This window comes from Zonotrichia albicollis, chromosome 5 (assembly GCF_047830755.1).
Source record: "Zonotrichia albicollis isolate bZonAlb1 chromosome 5, bZonAlb1.hap1, whole genome shotgun sequence".
NCBI classification, from domain to species: domain Eukaryota; kingdom Metazoa; phylum Chordata; class Aves; order Passeriformes; family Passerellidae; genus Zonotrichia; species Zonotrichia albicollis.
This window is the reverse complement of record NC_133823.1, coordinates 47,675,204-47,699,319: the sequence shown is the minus strand read 5'-3', so window position 1 is coordinate 47,699,319 and position 24,116 is coordinate 47,675,204. Positions and strand designations below refer to the sequence as shown.

General features: G+C 38.0%; 1 protein-coding gene across 2 annotated transcripts; it reads right to left on the bottom strand.

The window, feature by feature from the left end:
• Positions 1-269: 269 nt before the first annotated feature.
• Positions 270-23,351, bottom strand: RELL1 (RELT like 1). 2 transcript variants are annotated; one of them, XR_012580487.1, is made up of 8 exons: positions 23,137-23,351; positions 12,871-13,110; positions 11,070-11,141; positions 9,698-9,755; positions 6,883-7,122; positions 6,052-6,225; positions 5,451-5,540; positions 270-2,735 (listed from the first exon to the last, which is right to left on the bottom strand). XR_012580487.1 is itself a non-coding variant. In XM_074541624.1 (7 exons), the coding sequence occupies exons 1-6, from the start codon at positions 23,234-23,236 to the stop codon at positions 6,054-6,056; spliced, it is 882 nt and encodes a 293-aa protein (XP_074397725.1). In that variant the 5' UTR covers positions 23,237-23,350; the 3' UTR covers positions 270-2,735; positions 6,052-6,053. The 2 variants fall into 2 exon arrangements, 1 of the variants encoding a protein (XP_074397725.1); XM_074541624.1 differs by lacking the exon at positions 5,451-5,540 and having other exon boundaries at positions 23,137-23,350.
• Positions 23,352-24,116: the final 765 nt, after the last annotated feature.

Sequence of the window (24,116 nt, the reverse complement as noted above, 5' to 3'; positions counted from 1 at the left end):
ATCTCAATATTTTAAATTTAAGACACCAGCTTGGGTTAAAGCACAGACTTCTGTCTTTCTCATTTAAATATGAAACTAAAGTAGTATTTGCAATTGTCCTTTCTGAAGAAAAGATTACTGCTCTGAAGTACATCACACTATAAACCAACATTCTCACTACCTCCATAAACAAAAACTTAATGAGGCAAAACGATTGCATTTTACATTTAGATGGTGCAAAAATTAAATTTCACTCAATCACTGAAGACGAAAGGAAGTCAGAAGCAAGCTTAAGAATCAATATTTTTTTATTTACTGCTTTGTAGTATAAAAGTTGTATATAAACTATTTTGTTAAAAATACATTTGATAAGCAAATTTAAGAAAAGCAGACTAATATGGCAATATGCATACCCCTACAACAGCAGTGTAGTGTTAAAAGCAATGAAACAGGCAGTTTCTAAATCCTCTTTTGCTTAGGTAGCAATGCATAAATTCAATTCTTGCACATATCAAGTCTCATAATACCTTACATAATTACTTTATACAGGTAAACAATATTTTACATACCCAACATCTTTCCATCCCTTTTATTCTATGTATTTTCAATGGAATCAAAATAGAAACTACTTTTAAAATAAGTAGAAAAAATACAAATGACCATTTAAACTTTCTTCCATCCTTTTGCCATTTATTTGCCATACTAACCCATCATGCATCAAAACACTGTATCAAGACAAACCGCCCTTTTTTTAGAAAAAGCTTTGGGGACAGTCTGGAACTTTGTATCTTTTCTGAAAATTAATTGAAAACTGCTGTTTTCTCCAATGCTCCCTTTTTCCAGCAACACTTTATACTCATAGCTATCAATCACTTGGAAACTGAAAGCTTATTACTACAACCAATACTAATTAAATCTTCTAGAAATATTGTTCACACAAATAATCATGTGAAGCTTAATGTGTGCCTTTAAAATGAGGTTGCTGTTTATGTTGTACTTAAATATTGAAGATGTTTCACAAGCTGATTTTAAATTTATGGGAGCAGGGAGCAGTGCTAAACACTGAAGTTAGAGTTCCAGCCAAATAGTTATTTTGAGTTCTCAAGGACAGACAATTATTTCTAAAAATATCCATTTTGAAAAGAACAATAAAACATTTATTATTTTCAAAGTTTGGGTAGTGGTAGGGTTTTTGGCAAACATAGCATCGTTGAAAAGAACATGGATAGGACCAGTCGGTATCTTGTGGCTACACACAGAAGGAAGACCATCAGCAGCACATACTTGTAGCAAGAGTGAAAAAACTTGATGCTTCCTGGCAAGACATGAGAGTAACTAATACACAAGCAAGAAGAGTAATTTTGTACACACTGATTGTTAACACTGCATACATAAATCAATGAAGAAATACAAGTCTCAGATATGAAGAAGAAACACAATTTAGAGCTCTTGTTTAAAAAGACAGAAGGTATCAATTGAAAATAAATCCATTTCAAAACCATACACTGATTTTCCTTGAGTTCATAAAGCAGATTAAGTTATAGTTCTCAGAATATAGTGCAATCTCTACTAAAAAGCATTATATTAGAGCTTATATTCTTAGGCACTCAGAACAAATGATATGATTTTCTGTTACACAGAAAAGCTTGCTGAAATATTACAGAGATTTCTCTCCCCAGAACAAGTAACAGGACAAAGCTGAGATCATAAGTAGATACAGAAAATTAATATGAGAATACCATGGAAATCTTAGCATTAAGTCACACTTAAAATATGAAAGGAGTAACACTGGCTTAAGATTTTGTTGCCAATGTATACAACTACCCTCAGTCCAATAAAGCCACTCTGAAGCACTTCAGTATAATATTCCATAAAATTTTTAATGCCCAATATTCCATATCCTTATCTAAGGCTTGAAATATGTTGCCTTAACTTAATAAGGAACCTGTGGGTAAGAACAAGAAAAGAAAAGCAAAACTATTAGGCACTCTTCAAATATGAGAGAGCAGTTACAAGAAAACAGGAGAACACAAGGCCTTGAGGAAAGTAACCTCACCAAGAGCTCATCCAACGGCATACAAAAAGATGCTCTTCAGCCTATGTCAAGTAGTAAGAGAGATATGGGTCTGGGGAACAACAATTTAATTTAACATCTGCATATAACTGAACCAGTCTCTACTGTGAGGTACCCTGCACAGAGCTGACTTTATGTACTGAAGGCACACGTGCAGATTTGGCTGACAATTATTTCCTTTTATGTTTTACTTGGCTACAAGCAGTTAGATTAAAAGAATATTTCCATCTTTCAAAGGCTGGCTTTTATCTTCAGCAAACACTTGTCAATTTTGCAGTGGTCAGAACAGAAGAAAAATCCAGATGGACCACTGGGGTGAATGCAGTTTATCCACGAGGTAATTGTATTACTCTTTATACTGAGCTCATAAATGCTTGTCTAAAAAAAGTTTAAGACTTGATAAAGCTTTTACCTTTCCTGTCCAAAAACTTGTACGTATGTTTTCTTCCCAAGATGAAGCCATTCGTTATGATGTCCGCACAGCTCAACAGTATTTAAGTGTCTAAATCTCACTATTTTACTGGTCAAAAACCATTAAGTGCTTAACCTTGCAGGAATGACATCACAGAACATTTAAAATGCTACATTGCCATAAATACATTTCTTAAAATAGTATGCATTGTTTGGGAGTTTTCAGTTTTCTCCAAAGTGCTTGCAGACAATCTTCTTCTAAAAGGCCCACCTGTAAGAGAAGAAAACAGTTCTAAAAATAAACCTAAATAGCAAAATTACTTTTAGGATGGACACACCAATTAAAAACTTAGCAGGTGCTCTGAAATGGAAAAAAAAAAGCCACAACTGCATGAAGTAGTTGCCGTGCATTCCAAGTTTAGCATGTGAAATCATAAAGAGGAACTAAAAATTGAGCTAGTACTCTTGAAATGCATGGACAAACACATGGACCAACTGACAAATCACACCACAATGTTAAGCACTACAAATGGAAAATGTTACATAGCTTCAGTGTACCAGCACCAGTCTCTGTTTATACCCAGTAGCTTAAAATGGATGTCCAAGAGCTCAACTCAAAATTTTGGCTTCAATTATCAGCAGTGTATCTACCACTCTTTATGTGCTATTAAGCATATTTGAAATAAAATTAACTTATTAAATTGAGTCTGCTGAGGACATGGACCTTGAAGACATAGAGAAGACATGCCACAGCTTTCAATGATACAGCCAGCAAGACACTAGATAAGCTGAAACACTGTAGAGGTCGCTTCAGAACACATCAATTTAGGGGAAAAAAAACCCTGGACTTGAGAGCAGCAGTGAATACAGGCAGTCAGCAATGCTATTTCATCCAGGTACTGTCCCACTCAGGAATTCCACCTCCTACAGGAACTCTCAGTAACAGTGGTTAAAGTCAGCCACAAATCCTCTGAATGACAGAAAGACCTTTTCTGGAAGCAGTTAAACACACATTTATGCCTTCTTCCTCTGCATCTGAAGATCTGAGTCAAATTCACCCAAAGTACAAGCTTTCATCAGAAATATACTGACTAGAGGCACAAAAGTCTTAAATGCAGTTTATTCTTCAGTAAATAATTCAGCTTCAGTAAACTGAGCTACAATAATTTATTAGAAGTCTGAAATAAGTAGCTGAAGTAAAGGTCTAACTACTACCTGTTTAAATGTGAACAGCTTCTCATGACAGTAGACAAAAACTGATCTAGAACCATGCTAGGGAACAGTATCATACCCTTTTTCAAGCAAGATCTCTTTCTTTTTTGTAGTGCAAATCAAACAGACCTGGCTAGTTTCCCAGATGATTTACAAAATAGCTCTTTTGGACTAGAGAGACCATTAAAATATTCTGCTGAACCATTTCTCTGCTATTAGAACATTTGTTTTCAGAAGGGGCAAAACTTTAATCCTAAGGGGAGGTTCTACAATAAAAAGCTGCCATAGATGGACAATTTTTTTACAGCTTTACTATCATATTTCTCTAGAGAACAGCTTATTTTTAAATTAAAGTAGCAATGGTTTAAATTTATAGAACTTTTAGGTAATTGCATGGAACAGCTTTCCTATTTAGGAGAGGAAAGAACAAATTAGAGAGAAAGCTGGACTACAAAATATTTTGAGTGATTTCAAAATTATGGGGTTTTTTTAATCAAAGTGCACTGGAATTTATTTTCATATATGCCCTCTTCTTTCTACTTCTTGTACTTAAAGAGAAGATAACTAGCTTGTCTTTAAGTAGAAAAAAAATCATATTATGAACAATCTGATGAGATTTCTGTATCTCCCACTAGAGATACAGAAAAGAAATAAAAATAGTCACAGAACAAACAAAACAATTAGCTGGGCATGGAAATGCCAGTCTAGTGAAGGAAGACACTATCTCCTACTGCATTTAGCTGATATTGATTTTTAAAAAGGGAAGAAATAGAAGGCACATCAACATTAAAAAAAACCTTCAGCACAAGGACATCATTCTGAATCAGAAAATAGGAGTACTGATTCCCTTTCACAGACATCTGTAGACCCTTCACAGATTTCAGTGCAACAGTGAAACAGCAGCACTAGGCACCTGTGATTGGCCAAAATGCGCTACAGATCAAAAAGTGAAACACTGGCATAGACAAGTCTGGTCTTATAAATGTCCAGCAATAAAGATGCTTATTCCAATTTCCTAATTTTTGAAACCTGAGCTCCCCCTTCTTGCAATTTAGCCTATCACTGTCTTCTTATTTACTGGGGTAAAAAAAAATCCACCCAACCTCCATAACTTTTTTATTACTTGGAAGCATACCACATCTCCAAGTCTCTTTTCCTCTACAGCAATGTTTCCAAAAACCTGGGTATAATTTGGTGATGAGGCATAGAGGCCAGACAAATACATTCTGCTTAGTTCAACAGTGAAACCTGTGCTGCCAGTAAGGGTTGGGAGGAACTATCCCTCACTGCATACCAGCTCTCTTCTTTAACCTCAAGATACTCAAGGGCATTTGAGTCTTGTTGCTCTTCTAAACAGACTAAATTTTCTCTTGTGCATTTCCCTCTTCCATTTGAGGTAACCAATAATGTGACACAACATCATTTTTTCCTCTCTCTCAGCATACAGAGAGTTTGGCACTGTGCATTTTGTTCACTTTCCTCAAGTCCAGCACCTTTACTGTGTCACCCCAGAGCATTTCTCACTCAAAGGTCAAGTCTGAATTTTGAATCACATATGTTTAAAATCACCTTTCCCCTTCATATTGTCCATCAGCATATCATCAAATAGAGGCAAACCATATTAACTTCCAGGGTTTTTTTTCCCCTAACATTCTAAACTGTGAAGAGAAAAAAAAACAACACAGTGAGGATTTCATTTCAAAACCATGCTGGGCATGTTTTTCACATGCTCAATAGAGTAACTCAAGCAATTTACTGAAGTTTAATGACTCACAAGAAAACCCCAACCGCCAGGCTTAGTTAGATCCCTGTGAGATCAGCAGTTTCATGTGACTCCACTGCTATTAGTCAAAGCTCCACAGATCTATCAGAGAAGTATCTAGTAAGCAATCATCTTATACAAGCATGCAGTACAAAACAGCAAGCATAAGGAAGCCACTATAGTTATTGAATAACTGTAGTTATTCCAGTGACACAACTGTCAGCAGCACTTGTTTGTTTTGGACAATAAGCACATTGCCACTAAATCTGAGCCATGGCCAAAATTTGTTTATTGCCAAGAAATTAATATGCAGACATTTTATCTGTTGGACTAGTGATGCCACACCCACAAGTGTTATTTCAACACCTACTCTAATTACAAAATCTGAATAAACAATTAGATAAGAATTTGGTGGATAAAAAAGCCTTGCTTAACTTATTATTAACTGAGTGACCACATATAATTTTTGCAGACTTGTGTAGAGAATTTTGAAATTAAAAGTTGAGTTTTCACACAGAACTGAAGCATTTTCAACTGTACTGATTACCTTCACATATTTCACAACATAACACCTCCAGCATGAGTTCCTCATGTTCAGATGTTTGATACCTGCCTTCACTCTGAGCTCCTCCTCTCTTGCACGTCCTGTTTGGCGGGTGTGGCGGGCGCTTCGCTCACGTCCTGCTTCGCTGGCATCTCCCCATTGACGCTCTCCACGCCAGTAACGGACATCAAGCTCTTCCGCTCCTTCGAGTTGGATTTGTGATCCACTTTTGTGACTCGAAATCTGAGATGAACAACACAAAGAGCACTTGTATTTCCCCACAGATGAGTTAGGTCATTCTCAGGAGCAACAGCATAGGCAGAAACAAATTTCCAGGTCCCCAGAAGGAGATGTCAGAGCAGACACCTACATGGACACTGCTTCACTCCAGAGCATCTTCCTTCCTATCACCTAGAGGTCTTTCTAGTTCTCACTACTGCTCAATCACACTTTCTCAGGGAATTGTGTTTTGAAGCAGAATCCACAGATTGCATACCACTTTTTAGAATAGTGATTTTCTAAGACAACTACAATATAAGGTAAGAATTAAAAATAACAAATAGAATGAAGTGGCTTCTATAGCCTCACACTTACTTGAGAAATACCGAATTCAGAGAAATTTATTAGTATGCAATTCTTGTTTCTTTTTAGCTGGTATCAAATGAGCAAGAGCCTTAAATTTACACCTACAGTAAATCTCCATCTTTTTACATAGTTCTTAAAAAAAAAAGAAAATCACATTTACTTCTTCCAGAAATAACTTCAGTCTAATAGTAACAGGATTATTAAAAAAAAAAATCACCAATCTTATAAACAGAGCAGAATCAGTGGATATCTGATCCAACACTGGCCACTGTAACTTTCTAAGAGAAGTATACAACAAAATGACCCCAGCCTTACCTTCCCACAGAAAGCACTGTAACTTCTCCAATACGACTTCTTCTGTTCTCTTTAGATTTTTGAGCTGGCTTTATGAGGTGCCATCGTTTGTGACTACAGCGAGTACAAACATCCTTTTCCACCACTCCTCCAACAGTATGGAAGTGATGGGCTTTGCAGTTGTGTCTGAACGGAACAACACCTGGTGACAAAGGAGTCCCTGGACTCACTGGACTCTCAGGAGAGGTAGGAGATAATGGGCTGTAGAAACAAAGAAATAAAGAAAATTTAATGTTTACTATAAAATACTATTTCTTGAAAAGGAAAAAGGATGAAATCCAACCTTCAGTTATGTCTAGTGAATAACCCGTTTTTACAGGAAACATCTATTTGTGAGGATGTCCAGCTTACAGTTCCCTCCAATATTATATTTTTGCAATTGGAATCACTTTCACAAATTAATTCAGCTGCAGTCATGTGCTTAAGGTAACTAACACAAAAGACAAGAAAAAAAAAGAGGGGAAAAAAGTCAGCCTAAATAGAAGAGAATAGGTTACATGAACTTATTTTGAAGAAGACATTTAATAAGCTGATTACACTCACAAAAAAACTGCCTTGGAAAATTATAGAAAGTATTTCAGAATTGTTACAGGATCTCAAGGAATTCCGAGAAGAGCACAGTCCCACAATACTGAAAGGAGGCAAAACTAAAATGTGTACCACAATGGCAAAAGGAAACATCATCATCCAGTTTCAAATGAAAAAATAAAATTTTAAGTACCTAGAAAGAAAAAGCAGTACAACTTCCAAAAGGCATTTGAGATTAACTAATAGAATCAATCTGATTTTCCTTGAAAGCAGAAAAACAAACAGATAGCAGTGACAGAAACCAGTTGTACTTTTTTTGGACTTTAGCATCAATTTTAACACTGTCTTGTAACACAGCAGACCAGAGCTCATGAAAGGTGAAATAACTGTAGAGTACAGCAGCACCTTGTAAAAAAATATTAAAAACACATACAGAATGTTATATATCTGTAGTTGCTGTGAAACTGCAAAGTCATACTAAATGTGGGTTTTTTTGATCCTGGTTATATTCAGTGCTTCAAATAGTTCACTGGGTAACAGAATAGAAGAACAGCTAAAGTACCCATAAACTTTGGATAACCCATAGCAACCTCAGAGGTCAAGATAAGAAATTAGAATGATGAGAAGAGAACGCATATATGAAAGACATTCACACATACACAAATCTTACTAAATATACAGGATGTATAGCAGTAAGGACAACACAAATTCTCAGTGTTTTAGCAGAGAGCCTTTACCCAAACCTAGACCAAAATCAATCAGACAGATGACCATTCCTCAGAAAAAGAGGATCATGAGCAGAACATGAATCATTAACAACATTCTTGCTTAAAAAGGACAAAACAGCAGAAATAACAGAAGTATAACCTGTGAACCTAAATTTACAATACTCAGCATTAATCATGCCAGATCTGATCCTACCATGTAGGTTTAGAAATGTTATTTCAAGAAATACAAACAAACTGGAGAGACTCCAAAGGAGAACAGAAAGAACAAATTAAAGAAGTAAGACATGCCAGAGAGGACTGAGAGTTACTTGGATGCTCATTTTCAAAATAAAAATATTGGCAAGAAATATTTAATGGTCTTCAAATAAATAAGAAAATGCTATTAAGGAAAATAAAAGCAGTTCAATACCTGAAGCAAAGACAGAACTAATGGCTTCAACTGAGAGAAGGGTCAATTTTACCCAGCCATAACTACTTCTATAATTAGGAAGTTTCATAGTGCACTGAACTTGCAAAGAAATACAGAGGATTTCTACTTGATTACAAAAGCTTCAGGAGTATCTGTCAGATTCTGTAAGAGCAATCATTTTGTCTCCTCCTTACTCTTCATATTTTAATTCACCACTGAAACTATAGTCTAAAATGCCCAAAATAACATTACACATGCCTATGCAAAAAATTCAAACAAATATCTCTACAGAACCACAGACATTTAAAAATATCTATACTTGAGGAGAAATCTCTTTGGAAATTCAGAGGTCTTTTCAATAACCAAGCCTCTCACCATGAGAACAGGTGTTTAATGGTTCTATACTCAACGCTTTGTTTTGCTGAAACGATATACTCCTACTTCTTACATAGGTGCCACAATACTACTTGAACTTCCATCTCCTCTGCCTTGAATATGACGTTATATACAAAGAGTACTGAGAGTCTAGATATAGGTAAAAGTACTCAGGTACAAATACAAGCACTTTTACACATATGATGCATCTAGTTTTTTTACACATACAATGCATCTAAGGCAGAGATACTTTCTCTACCTGTGAAGTGAAAAATCCTAACAGGTAGGTCAACCAATGTCTATTGCAACAATTATAAAGAAAAAAGTAAACCAAAAGCCGAAACAGAAGAAGACGTCTCTTATAAGCTAGCACCTATACAAATGAAATGAGCGCTGTTCTGTTCTTTGAAGCCACAGTAGCTTTGGACTAAGCCACCTTGTATGTAACTCCACCCCAAAGTAAACCAGTATTTGCAGCATCTGTAAATTTTTAGACCAAAATGCCCAAAAACTGTATCATGCACCTAGAACACATAATCAGAAGAGCCAGCCACTAACCCAGGGTATATGTTACAATTTAAGGACTCAAACACAAAGGAAAAATCAAAGTATTATTCTCTTAGCTGGTAACTCAAGCAAGCGATGTAGTCTTAGAAGAGTTCAGGAAACAAAGTCCTTTGAAAGCATATGCTTTTAGTTGCCTCAGGAAACATGCATTAAAATGAGGGGTAATTACCTTTCAGGTTCAAAGACACTGCTATCTGCTACCATGGCCTTTAACACATCAGCATTTGCTGCAATGAGAATAAACAGAACTCTTCAAAAGTGAACGGTTCTAACTTTAGAAAAAAACCAAAACCAAAATTAAAGTTCCTCGAAGATATTTAATTTAAAAGAAAGATGACTGCATTATGTATCTCCAAAAAAAGCACAAAAGAAAACTGCAGAAAAAAAAATGTTAATATAATTCTATGGGTAACCTTAACATGAACTACTAAAATTGCAGTTCATATTGCACTCAAAACTCCACCCCAATGCAAGCCATGAAACGCAGCCATCTACACAAAACTCTTGAACAAAATCTCTGAATCACCTCACATGTTTAACTCAACTTCAGATTAAAAACAACAGTTTAAGTGAGCCCCACAAAATGAAAATTCATTATCAACCAAGAATTATTAATTGCTCATTTCCTATCAATACACATGAATTACCTAATCCCAATCTCAAGGAAAATTACACAAGCTCAAAGCACTAGTAGTCTAAAAAAAAAACCCTGAACAACAGAAAAAATCCCCAAACAACAAAATCCAAAAATCCCCACATGCAAACTCTTTTAAAACCATTGCTTTTCCAGAGGACTGATTCAGAGGTAGCTCAAAGCAAGTTCAATGGTCAGAACTCTGATTCTGACCATTGAACAAATGTAAAATCAAAAGGCTGACTGCTCTTGTCCTGTAAAAACGTTCAGTCTCCTAAACATTTCTTTTATTGGGCAAATACATTCTGAACTAACCAAGCATACCATGGGGTGCTTAACTATGATTTTGTTTTCTCAGTCACATCTTACTTTGCAGACACATGCAGATAACACGTACAGAATTCAACATTAGTGCTATATACCAAATCACCCATTAGTGCTATATAAATACCCATTAGTGCTATATACTGTCTCAGTTATGCACAAGCCTCTCATCAGACAAGAGCTGCAAGAATCATTTCAGGACAAGAAGTTAAATCTAGTCAAAACATGAAAGTTTCCACAGGCTTTAAACACTGCCACTCAGACAGCAACATTGAGCTTTTACTTCACAAAGCAAAAGGCTGAACCAAAAAGACCCAAATACCTAAACAGTTAAAATATATATGGAAATGCATGGCCTGAATTTACCATACAAAACAATTTTCAAGTAAGCAAGAAACTTCCCTATTGTCCTTGAAGTTACTGCCTTGTAAAGACAATTTCAAAGAGCTAAGAATGAACAAATTGGTTATTAAATGAAATCACGTGAACATACCATATGTCAGACTATCCAAAAAAACATATTTGTTATAGAACACCATCACAAGGGCTGCTAACTTCAATGGCAGTAACTTCAATACTGTACCTTCATTTTTCATGATGTAGTTAACAATTTGTCCCACAGTGTCACTATTCTCATGTATAGTTTCATTCATTTCTGTGCAAAGAAATAAATATGTTGTCAGTATCTTGGCCTTATGAATCAAGAACTGAACCATTTTAAAAATAAATAATGGCAAGACAGTCACAACGAAAACTGAACACAAACCAGAATGAACTACATTTCAAAAAAGAGGCAAGATTTTTTGTCACTTGGAGGGAAAGCTTAGGTAGGACTTTATCGTCCTGATTCAGTAAAAACTATGAACACAAGTTTATCATCTCTACAGTAGCCCAAACAAATTCAGCTGAGAACTAATTAAGCTCAGTATTTTCATAAACATACTTCAAAATTCCTTCTCTAGCTAGTAAGGAGGAGACAAATAAGAGAGCAGCATTTCTAATCCTAACAACAGGGAGGGGAAAAAAAAACCAAAACAAAACATTTAACTGTCTCAAACCACTATTCTAAAGCAGGTACTAGAAAGCAGTTCACTTTTATTTTGAGGGGGATTCAATTTAAGATTTTCACATCTTCAAGGATGTAACAAATGATTAACTAAAAAATAATCTGAAAATTTTTGTAACAGAATGCACCCATTAACAATATTGAAGCCCCCCTAGAATATTCAGCAAAGAGTGAAGAAGATCAATTGGGGAACTAAAACAATGGAGAGGCAAAACTGTGCCCTTCCCTAATAATTGTTATAATGCTTTATTTAAAAAAATCGGATTGAGGCAAGTTTAATAGGCTACACTCTAAATTCTTCTCTTATGTAGTAAATTAGGAGCTTCCCCACCTCTGTACCTTGCAACTTTGCAAGGTAACTTAGAGGCAGCTCCTTCCTGCCACTGAGACATGGGGGATGTCCTCATTTCATTGCCACTGCCCTGTTCCACCCAGGGGAACAATCAGATCAGATCAGATCAGATCAGACAGCTCCACTGACTGCACAGCTGCCCCAGGCAGGTACTGCCTAAGAACACACTGACACATCACTACTGCACCACATGGGTCTGCCCTTACCACAGAGCCACTGCCATTTGCACTCATCATGAACCTACTGAAAGAAATTATTCAGGAGAAAGGAAGAGGAGTATTTACAAGTGACTTTTGTTCTTACTTACATTTTACAAATGTTATACCATGTTACTATAGCCCTTCTGGTAACACCCTTTTTTTCCCCAAGTAAGAATAAATGGGAAAAAGGAACAGTAAAAACAAGGGTACAAATGAACAAATGTTAGGATTAAAAAAAGGCATCTTTAAGGAAAAACTGTAAGTAGTATTACATAAAACAGAATAAAGATATTCCGTCCAAAGGCTTGGTTTTATAAAAAAGAGAGGGGAGAAGTGAATGACAGCACAACAGGAACAAATTAAGACTGCAAAACACAAACCTAAGATTTTAGGCTTTAAATTTTTAGGAAACTTTTTGCCACTTCTCAGCTAGCACTATGTACAACAATACTTTGTTGTTAACAGCATGTAAAATGCAGAAAAATGATCTGGTGACTCCATCTATGGAGTTGCAAACAAATATAGGGATACTTTGATCCCTCTGTAATCTTACTTAATGTTAGCACACTCGCATGGGAAAAGCGGAACACGCCTGGATTTGACTGGCAGAGATCAAACCCCAAGTGACATGTACTAACAAAAATATTATTCTTAATACTGCTTTGATGTCAAATATAGACACAGAAATGACAGAAGTCTCACAATAAATTATTTCATAGTAGTTGCAATGTACAGAAATAAGAATTTCTTTATTAGACTTGATTACCTATTTTTTCATCAATTTTTTCTTCTTCTAGTTCTTCAGCCTCTGTTGTACAACGGTATCCTTTTTTCTTAAGGATATGGCAGATAAGGATCCCCAAGAGACCCATGATGAAGAAAACAGGAACCAAAGCAAAGGCAATATACTCTAGGTGTTCAGGCTTGCCATCATTGCCATCCACTTTAGTTGTCAAAGTAGTTGTCTGTAAGCCATGGCTCGACAAAACCCACGGAACCTCTCCATCTATGTAAATCAATAAATAAATGTATCACTATACACTGTAAATCACTTGAAAAAATTCAGAAAATTACAAGCATGACCAAATCTCACAGTACCTTCTGCAACAAAGAGGAAAGCACATACTCTACTGGCTGACAACTTACACCAGAAACAGGAAATAATCCCTCTTCACTAAACAATTACAAACATCTAACACCCAAAAAACCTGGGTGATATTTCTTCAATATAACAGTGAAGAACCAATCATACTGTAGCCTGACAGGCGGGTAATCTCAAATAAAGCCTCACATTTCACAGAAGAATAACACTATCATTGCTCCTTGTTCACATCAGCAAGGAAAATGCTACAGTATTCCTCCAGCCCAGGAGTTCATGCAAAATTATCAATAAAATGTGGATCCTTCCCTAATATGAGAGTAAATACAGGATTTAATATTGACCCTTGCATAGAAAAATTATCAGGTGTGAAAGAAATAGCCTTGATTTTTACTTTTCTTTTGACAGTGGAAATTCTCAAAAGAGCACCCACCCCCTACTCATCAGAATAAGGTGGACTCATTGTTTGTCTCAGATCTGGAAATCATTTTGTATTTAAACTTGACATGAAAGAATTCTTTTTGCTTGCAAAGAATTTAAGTTGTAGCATTGTCACACACTATATCCACATTTAAGCACGTTTGTTTCATTTAAGTTCTGAATTTCACAGATGTAAACTCCATGTTATAAACTGGGATTCTGACCTATCAAAAGTACAGAATATTTACATTAGAAGGGAAACTTGAAATTCATCAGTCCAAGTGCTGCTAAAAGCAGCACTGATTAGATCAGGTTTTGCACATAAGCTCCATCCAGATAATGAACATTCCACATCTCTGAACAATCTCTTCAAGATTAACACACTTTTAAGTCCAATATACACAAAGAAACTAAGAACACAGTACCTTCTCCCATATCAAAGTATAAAAAGGTCAACAGCTCAGATAAATCCAAAATTACACATTGCATACTGAAAACCTTTGCAAACCCTTAGAGCTTATACACATTCCCCACCCCATATAATAAAGACTTATATATTACTATCCCCAACATGAATTTCTACCTTCTATTCTTCTCCTCCGCTCCAGCAGAAAACAATTTTGTTTGAGTAGGAAATAATAACAACCAGAAAGTGTTCATTTTTTTATCCACCTATTTCCCATCTACTTGTATTGAAATGGACAAGGAAATTCACAATTGTTCCATTCATCAAACTCACTGAAGAATAGAAGTCAGCAGAAAACCATTTACATGACAGGGACACTTTCACAACACAAATGTCTAGAAATACAATCCTTTCCTTTTAAAAACAAAACAAAACAAAACAAAACAAAACAAAAAAAAAAAAAAAAAAAAAAAAAAGAGGAAGCCTCTAAAAATTTGCAGAAAGAGCATTATTCCACAAACGTTTCCTGCACTGTCTGCATAACTATGTTGCATTTGAGAAACACCAGTAAGGTCATAGACAGCAAAGAGAAGTTTGGTACTTACCCTAGTTTTTTTTATTCCTCTAGAAACAGTAAACCTTTTATTTTAAAACATTTCTGAATTTTTCAGAACAGTCTCAAATTGTCAGTTGGGTAGTATGCAATACACAAAACTTGCTCAAAGTGAAAACAATGGAAATTACTTGAAATAACAACTGATAAACCCAATTAGCAACAAGAAAAAAAAAAGAACTATTAAGCATTTTGCTAAAATAATTTCCTAGGAAATAGCAGAAATGCAGACAAATTGAAAGAAGCGCAAACAAATTACTGAACAGATATCAAAACTAAATGTTAAGCAGAATCTCAGGATATTTGCTTTGGACAAAATCAGATGGTCTAGTTTGTTCCCAAAATCAGAAGAGAAACTATTCCCTTTTAAGAGGGCAGCAATCCTACAGATAACTGTGTGCAGAATTTACCAACATGTAACCTTTGAAGCTGTAACACAGGTCTGAGTAGGACAACTGAAAAATATCTACAATTTAACACTTGAAGATTTCAGTTGTTTTATTCTGCAAGGAAATAGAAGACAGGAAAGGGTTAGGGATACAGTTTATTTTTTTTTAACTCATCAGGTAGCAACAGCCACAGAGTATCCCAGTTAATCAACAAAAGTAGTTTCATTTACTTTCGAGGCAGGAGAAAACCATCACACCAGAGAAGTATTACTTGGATGACTACAACACCTCAGAATCTAGGAAATACAACTGAAACAGTATACAACACAAGCTCTTAAGGGTATTAATAAATAAGCACCTTTCCTGTTCAAATCTAAGACAACAACAGGCAGATACTTTGGATTTTGTTGCACTGTATTGATTTTAAGAATGAATGGGAAACACCTCCTTTCTATCATCATCCACTTGCTAGTCAAGCCATTTTGTGGAAGGGTCAAAATTTATCCAACTCAACTTTGGATTTTCTGCCTCTCTTTGGATTGCCCAAACAATCAAAAAGTACCTATTTTCTCCATAACCATGGCAGGAAATTCCCACCAAACACAGAGAGCAAGGGGGCCTTACAACATGACTAGAGGTCCAGCCCTCTGGCTTTCTACATCATGGCTCACTACAATTCCTCCAGATCCAAAGTGGTTTTCAGAAGTCCCTTTCCATTCAGTTCTCAGCTACCCCAGTCACTGTGCTCCTGACAGACTGTAATCCTAAAAAGAGTTTTTAACTGGATTACTGAGATAACCAGGTTTCAAAAAACAAGGCCACAAAAAAAATTCTTTTGTTTTTAAGCAGTCATTTTACTGAATCAGCATAGCCTGAGGTTTGGCAAACTCCTCTGTTAAGACAATCCACTGACTGAGTATGCTGAAGTGGGGAAAAAACAATGAGCAAGAATAGACAAGTACATCTAGAACAAACATCCTAGAGTAATTGTAGTAACATGGAGCCACAGTCTCAGACCATGGTCAAAAAAAAAGGGCAGTAGCATTAATTATGTGCAGAAAAATTTTAAATGTGAGGGCAGTATTCAAGACTGGGGTGGATAAGGCTTTGAGCAACCTGGTCTAGTGGGAGGTGGTTCAAGGAGGGTTGAGACTGAACAATCTTTAAGATCCCCTCCAACCCTCAGCATTCTATGATTCTATTAAAAGAAAGTATAATTTCCAACATAATTATTTTTAAATCATCAACCTGAAACCCCGTCATCAACACAGCCATTGAAAACACAGATACAATTTAACACCATCACCACCCCCCAAAAGAGCACACTGTGCCTATACTTCCTCCAAAAGGAAAATTGTGCCTATACTGGCACTTTTTTACTGACAGAAGAATGTTGACAAAATTATAATTTATCAACTGAATGCTCAGTAACACAGATTAGTCTATTAAAAGGGTTAAGGTTTACACAGGTTTTGAACTATGAAGGAAAACATACTTAGAAATATTTTTTTCATTTAAAAATTCATTAAATTAACATGGATACTTCAACATACCAGATAATTTACATAGGCCTATGTGACTTTTCTTTGGTTGTAACTAAATACCTAAAAATTCAACGAGAAACAAACATTACTAGTAAAAAATTGTATCAATAACATTCCTATAAAAACACATTATTTACATGAAGTCCAGAAACTGCTTGATGCCATTCATTTTTTGCTCACACACAAAAACTCACCAAAAGCAAAGCAAAACTATCCAAGAAGAAATTAACTTAGCTGAATTGAGTACTTGGTGCCGTGTCACCTTACAAGCAGAGCAAAGCACTCAGCTTTCATTATCTAACACCCTACACAGTCTGCCCTCAAAACCCTCAGCAATTATGCCATAATGCAAAGCCAAGCCCTGAGGACCTAAACAGGCAGTACAATTTATGTGCCAAGTCACAGCTCCATCGTTCATTGTGCATTCCCCATTCCCTTTCCCCAGAGGCACATTACACTTCTGTCACACTGCTGACAGTTCACCTCAGTCTCGTGATGCATGATGCTGCTTCTCAAAGGTTTCCATCAGGCCATGGCAATCTTCCTTGACTTGAGTCAATTCATAAAGAACTTATTTGTTTCAGTGCTTTGCTGTCCTGGCATTTTTATACACCAGTCATTGTATACCAGTCTACATATGAAACTTATGTGAAGATGTGATCTAAATGAAATTATTTAGAAGCGATATTCAGCACACTTAGTGATGCTTAAGCTGTAAATAATAAGTTGTATTCATGCTACTAATTCAGATCCCACGTACTCATTTGCTTAAAAAAAATAATATATGCCAAGTACTGAAGTTGAATGTTGCCTGCCCTTACTTCATTCTTACCTAAGAAGTAAAATATAAAGATAGTCAACCTCAGACAAGTCTTTTGGTTCTAATCACTGTTACTCAGATACATTGGCAGTGTTCTTCCACCTCAGCAATTGCTCAAGACAAATTACAGCACCTTCAGGAAACAGAATATAAGAGGAAAAAAGTTAACAGATAAGTGGAAAAATATTTCATGCTTCATTCAATTGCAATTTTTACATGGCAAAGACAATTTTTTTCATAAAGCACATGAGAAATTTCTAGAAATATTTAATCTTAATCCTATCTTGCCTAAAGTGACTCAGATTCTTGAAAAACAAATCCTTTTAATAACCAAGATCAAAACAGTTTAGTTCTTATATTAGCAGTATACAACTCAGCATTAAAATAATGCACTGTTTTTCTAAATCTCCTATACTAGATCTAAGTAGAATCTACACCCATCTGATTATTTCAAGCACATTCCACTTGTTTTTGTATTGTTTAATTTAGAGAAAGTGGCCCATAAACAACAACATAATCTTCTCTCTGCTCTAGTGGTAAAAAATCCTCTTTAGTTACTCTGGATTTTGCCCATTATCCTCATGCCACTTGCCTTTTATGGCATGCCTTTTAAAAAAGTTTGTTTACATGTTATGAAATTGGTTATTTGAGCAATCTACCTGCTAAAAATAGATACATATATATTCACTATCTTCTTGTCCATGAAGCTTAAGGAGTTACAGGATGATATTCCCTGCTTTTAGGAATGAAAATGAAACATAGATATCAATCTGACAGTATACAGAAACAAACCACTGTTGGCCTTAATGTTAATTAATATTTAAACAAATTAAATATGAGAACATACAACCTATTTAAGTACAACACAAATGAAATGTGGTATGAGCACATGATCTGCTCAAACATCTCAGCTAAGCACAGCAGAAGCAATATCAGCTTAGGCATTTCTCCCCCTCCTCACCATTCATGGGCCAGTCTACCCAGCAGCAGGAAAAAGGGCCATCACTTAGGGTTCAAAATACTTAAAGAGAATATCATTTGCATGGGGGAGGGTTGGCTCTTATTTGGGGCTCTTCTGTTGCTTTGTCTTTTCCCTTCTTTCGTACCTGGATCACTTGTGGATCAATTCACCCCACAGACCTACACTGCTGCTAAAAGCATTGCTTAAGCTTTCTGTGGCAATGGCACAAGGAGAAATGGTCAGGCAGCCTGTGAACCCAGCTCCCCCTGCAAGGAAAAGACACCTGATGATGATATGTAGTCATCCTCTCCTGACTCTACAGGAAGTGTATTTTCAACTAAATTAAACACTCACAACACTTCCTACCTCCAGGACAGATATCAAAGGTGGATGGCTCATGGAATGATTTGGAAAGGACTTTAGGGACTATGTAATCCCAACCCTAACCATTGGCTAACACACTCACTGGATAAGATTGCTCCATCTGGATGTGCTCTTTCATTTACAGCATTCATTTTAAGTATCACTTAGCATAAAACTTCTTTCATGTTAAATTACATGCTTTTAAATTCAGGCATAAAAATAAAAACTCCTTGTTTATTAGGTTAATTTCCTAAACACACACTAAATACCTCAATTTCAAGAATTTAAGAAACTACATTTACTTTTAAAGTTGAGTTTTAGTGAAGTTAATTCAATGCCAGCTTGTATCTCCTAGCATTTCAGAAGTGGTGGATATTTCCCTAAAAGAAGGTCTAAATCCGTTACATACTTTCATTCAGGACCTTCAACTTACTCAGATATACAGCATTCTGTTAGAGCTGCAGTAGAGGTTTCTATTATCAAGTCACATATAATTTTTTTAGATTCTTAATTCAGGTGCTTATCAGAGAAATCATTTAGGTAAATCATTTACTCTGATGATAATCATGTATTCATTTAATACATGTCTTTAATTATTTTACTGATAGTAAACTTAACAAGAAGAGTTTGATGCAACTTCAAAATAAATACACTTTTTACGAGCTATCTGATTCAAACAGTACATATCTATTCTGGACACTAGAGTCAAACTGCTTTTGCAAAACTAAGCAGATGAAATTACTAGCAATTTCAACCACAAGGTAAAATATACCACTGCCCAAAACACACACACAAAAAAATAATGAGGAAACATTCGGGCTTCTCTGCCTTCCTAATCAGGTGGTAGCTACAGAAGAGAGCAGACAAACTAGAAAAGTCAGTAAAGAAGAGGTTAAAAAAAGTTCAGATATTTTCTAGAGAAAAAAAAAAACTCTCAAGTGAAGAAAACCTATTCCCTACCACTTGCTTTGTCTATTGTTCAAGGAAATTGTACATCAGGGAATATGCTTAAAGTGAATAACAAAGGAAAGCCACCTATCATCAAAGAAGAACATTCAACACATTTGTGAATTCCGCTTAACTTCTGGCTTCCTTGTAGTAATCAGAACCTACAACCAGAAGTGAAATAAGCAGGAAGTGAGATGACAAAAAGGAAGCCACATGATGAAGGAACATACTGACAACTAATAGCACACTGCCAACTGCCTTAGAGGTTACAGGGCTGATGAAGAATTTCTATTCACAAACTTCAATTTTGTCAAAAGCAATATCTCAAGAAAGTGAGCAGAAGGATCAGCCAAGTTTCCCTCCAGCCCATTCTAAATGCACCTACTTAGTGAACAGCAACAGTAAGGCCCAGGCACGACCTGAGACACCAAACAGCATCCATGGTGCCCAGCATCGTGCTCACAACCATAAAACACTGAGCTTTTCAGAGTGACTCAGGCCACAGCCTGCTAGGAGTTCTCACATTAGAGACATAATCTCTGGCTCACCAAAGTCACTACAAACATTTTGACTGTAGGCAAATTTTGCCGGAGGTCTGGGAAGAGAGCTTTCTACACTGAGGCAAGTCTCCACCCTGACAAGTTCTTTACTAATGCAAATTTCTTCTGAATTATACACCCTATCAACACATTCAGTAAATTTTTTGCAGAAAGTTTTAGACTCGCTTCTCTGAAAGCCTCAGGGTAGGGTGGGGATTCAGAAAGGAGGTACCTGCTATGTGCGGTAGGTCCTACTCACAGCAAAAAAAATACAGCTAAAAGTATTCCTGTATAATGCATGTAAGACTCAACGATTTTAAGCGCTGAAATAATTGCAATAAGCATTGCAATTCCCTCATAGCCAGAGAGAGCTTAAGAACCAACAGGGAAGACCAAACCTAGTCAATCATCAGTCACCACACCATGAAGGCATCTGACATTATTTAGAATTCTATGAGAAAAAAAAAATAACAGTATATCAAGCAGTTTTGTCCTGTTGAGAAAGGAGAAAATTTAAATATAAAGGGAAGTAAGATTTATCCTGTTCTTTGTGCTGCACAGTATGTGATTGATAATGCTGCATTAACACATACAGAGACAAAAAGCTAATGGTTCACTGTTTACCAGTACTAAATTACAGTGCTTATGGTGTAATTGCTTTGGAGCAGCATATAGCTCCTTGAGCAGCATATAGCTCCTACAGCAAAAATACACAGAACTGGGGCTTTACATTTGCATTTCTGTTGGAAAATTGTTCCTCAAACTTCACTTTTCAAATACAACACACTCTGCAAACAGCTACAGTACATTTAATAAAGCACATTTCACCAGTACGGCCGTTTAAAAGCAATGAAATAAAATCCTTCCTGGACACATGAGCTATTTCGTACTATTGCATATCACTGGTTAAATTTACAGGCACAATCAGCATCTAGCGAGCAGCACTAAATCAATGCCACCAAGCACATTGTATCAATGAATTTATGCATGCTAACAACAATCCTTACTAGTTTACAGAAGTCAAAAATCAATTTTAACCCAAACCAAAGTATCTCCTATGTGAAGAGGTATACTGTGATCTTGAGATACAGCAGATACATTGGTAGAAAGCATTTGTAAAACTCTGAGAAGAAAATTCTTTCACAGCTTTTTGTATCTCTTGTTACACTTGCCAATTTTTAGCCCGCATAAGAACAATCCTCTTCAGCGAGATATACAGCTAAATTGCTGCTGTAGTTATTAAATTCTACAAATGCACACAGCATACCAAGAGTCCTCTACCCACCTTCAAGTTCAATAAAGCAATCATGAGTACAAACATTTGTAAAAAGCCAGTATAAACCTACATACACACATCCTTTCGTTTACTAAAACATCTGTTTACAGCCTCTTAAAGATACCACTAGCATGTAAACTGTATAGCAATTACAGCAGGTATCAACATGCAGCAATTCCCTGAAGTAACAGCCAAAGAGCAAACTAGTTTTTTATCTGTTAAAAATATATATATATATATATATATATATATATATAGGGTCATGATCAAGAAGAGAAAAAAAATCCACTATTTCTCTCCTCATAGTTTACATAGAAAACCTCAGGTCCTCAGACAGCAGCTACCAGGCAACATAAATCTGAAATTCAAGGTGCATAGTGGTACTTATTTCTTTCCACTCTCCTGAAGCATTGGACGACAAGCCTTCCATTCCTCTTGCTTTCAGAAAATAAACAGCAGGCAGCCGATATCTCAAACCCTTCTGACCAAGCTTGCCTGAACCAAGTAAAATACAAATATACAAAAAGAATGCCAGAAAGACAAGAAACACTTCTGGATTTATTCTTTGCTAGTAAGTATGGCCATCTTAACTGTTTCCACTAAGTTGAAAGTTTACTCTCAAACAAGTTTGTACACTCTTACTTATGTCATACCTCCAGAAGGTAATACAGCTGATCAAGCTGAAAGTGGAAATGAGCATCAATTTTTAATACATGTGTTTGAGCATCACAGACAATGCACCAAAAAAAAAAAAAAAAGAAAAAAAAGAAAAAAAAAGCACTTCAGACTACACTGGCAACAAATTCGGTTTCATTTTGAGATTATTAGCAGCATAACAGTTGTGGTTAGACATAAACAAAGAAAATGTCATTTTAAACTAACTTCCTTGGTGATTTTATGTGTGCAAGTGCTCTTCAGAGTTCTCAAGGGTTACAGTCAACTTTTCATTCCCAAAACCTAAACACTAAGCCAAGCTTAACTTCACAAGAGATGATAAATAGAAACAATTCCTTAATGCACTTCTATCTTAAGAGCCATCCGATCCCAGATAAAGTAAATCAACTGCGGAGGAGTTGTCAGACTCGAGCTCGCACAGCTCATCATAATTTTTGGCTGGGTTTTTTTTCCCTTTCGCCCCTCCTGGCCACAATCCCCTATATCAGCAGGCCGGGCTGTCGCGACATAAGCACGGTGCGATCGCTGAGGGCATCGCAGGCCGGGCTGTCGCGACATAAGCACGGTGCGATCGCTGAGGGCATCGCAGCCCGCCCGAGCGGGACCCGGCGGCGCCCGTCCCGAGCGCCCCCGCCGCGCTGCGCTGTCAGGCGGGAGAAACTTCAGCCGCGGAGCTCTGACCTCCTGTAGCCCGCTGCCCCGCGCTGCCCGGGGCTAGGGCGGAGGGGGACGCGCCTCTGCCTTGCCGCTCTCCTCCCTCGCTCCCAGCAGGGACTCGAACGCCGGGCACCCCGAGGAAACCGCGTGGGGCCCCGGCAGAAGCAGCGGGGTCAGCCTAGACATCCCAGCGGCGAGTGAGGCCGTACTGCCCGCCGAGGTCACAGCCCGCGCAGCGGTACAAGGGCCGCCGCCGGGGAACGAGCGGGTCGCGGATTGAAGCGTCCCACCGCGGCGAAGGACCGAGGCCGCAGCGACCCACCGAGAGCGGAGCTGTTGCCCAGCCCGTCAGCCATCAGGCCCAGCGATGGCGCAGTCGGCGGGATCCCGCCGGTCGCTGCCGGAGCCATTCCCGGAGCCATTCCCGACGCCTTGCCCGCGCTGCTGCGCGCTGGCAGCGGAGCCGCTGCCGCCCTGCCCTGCCCGGCCCGGCCCAGCGGCGGCGGGGTGCGCCCTGCCGCACGGCGCCTGCGCGGGGCCGCCGGCCCGGGGCGGTGCTGCCCCGCAGCGCCCGCCCTGCCACAGCTGCTGTGGGAACCGCCGAGCCGGGGTGCCCGTGCCAGCCTTAGCAGGGGCGAAGGCGTTTGTTGTACACTCCTGTGGGGCTTACCCCAAGGGCCCCAGTCATAAGTTTATTATTACAACTCCCAGACGTGGTTTCCTGAGCCCGGCAACCGCAATGCTGGGGTGCAGCGAGGGGGCAAGATGGGCGCGGGGCATCGTGTCCTGAAGAGCCCGAGGTGACTCCTTGACCCGTTTGCACGGTATTGGTCTTGTGCCACAATGGCTCCCGAGTGCCTGGGGTCAGTACAGGGCCACGCTTATGGAACTGCCCACGGGGCAGCCTCTCACCCGGGCAGCTTTGGGTGTGTCCCCCTGTGGGTGTCAGCTGTGGCCAGGGAAGGCTTCTCTGCCGCCGCTGCCTCAGCCTCAGGGGGTGCTCGCTGTGCTGGCAGCTCCTGGTGCCGGGGCTGTGTCAGGAGCAATGCGCACCAGCATGGAGTCTGTTACCTGCATGGAGGTACTCGCTGTTAGGGCAGGGCAGCGCACCTGCCCCGAGGAGCCACAGGGCCGTGTGGAAGTTGTAGCCACCACAGCAGCGTTATCCAAGCATTCAGAAACTAAATGTGGCCCTGGATTCACTGTCCCTTAGCATGTGGGGCATTGCTTCCACTCACTCTCTTACCTCTTACCATACACCAGGCCTGAAATTCATGCTTTAATCCTTAAATCCTCACTGCT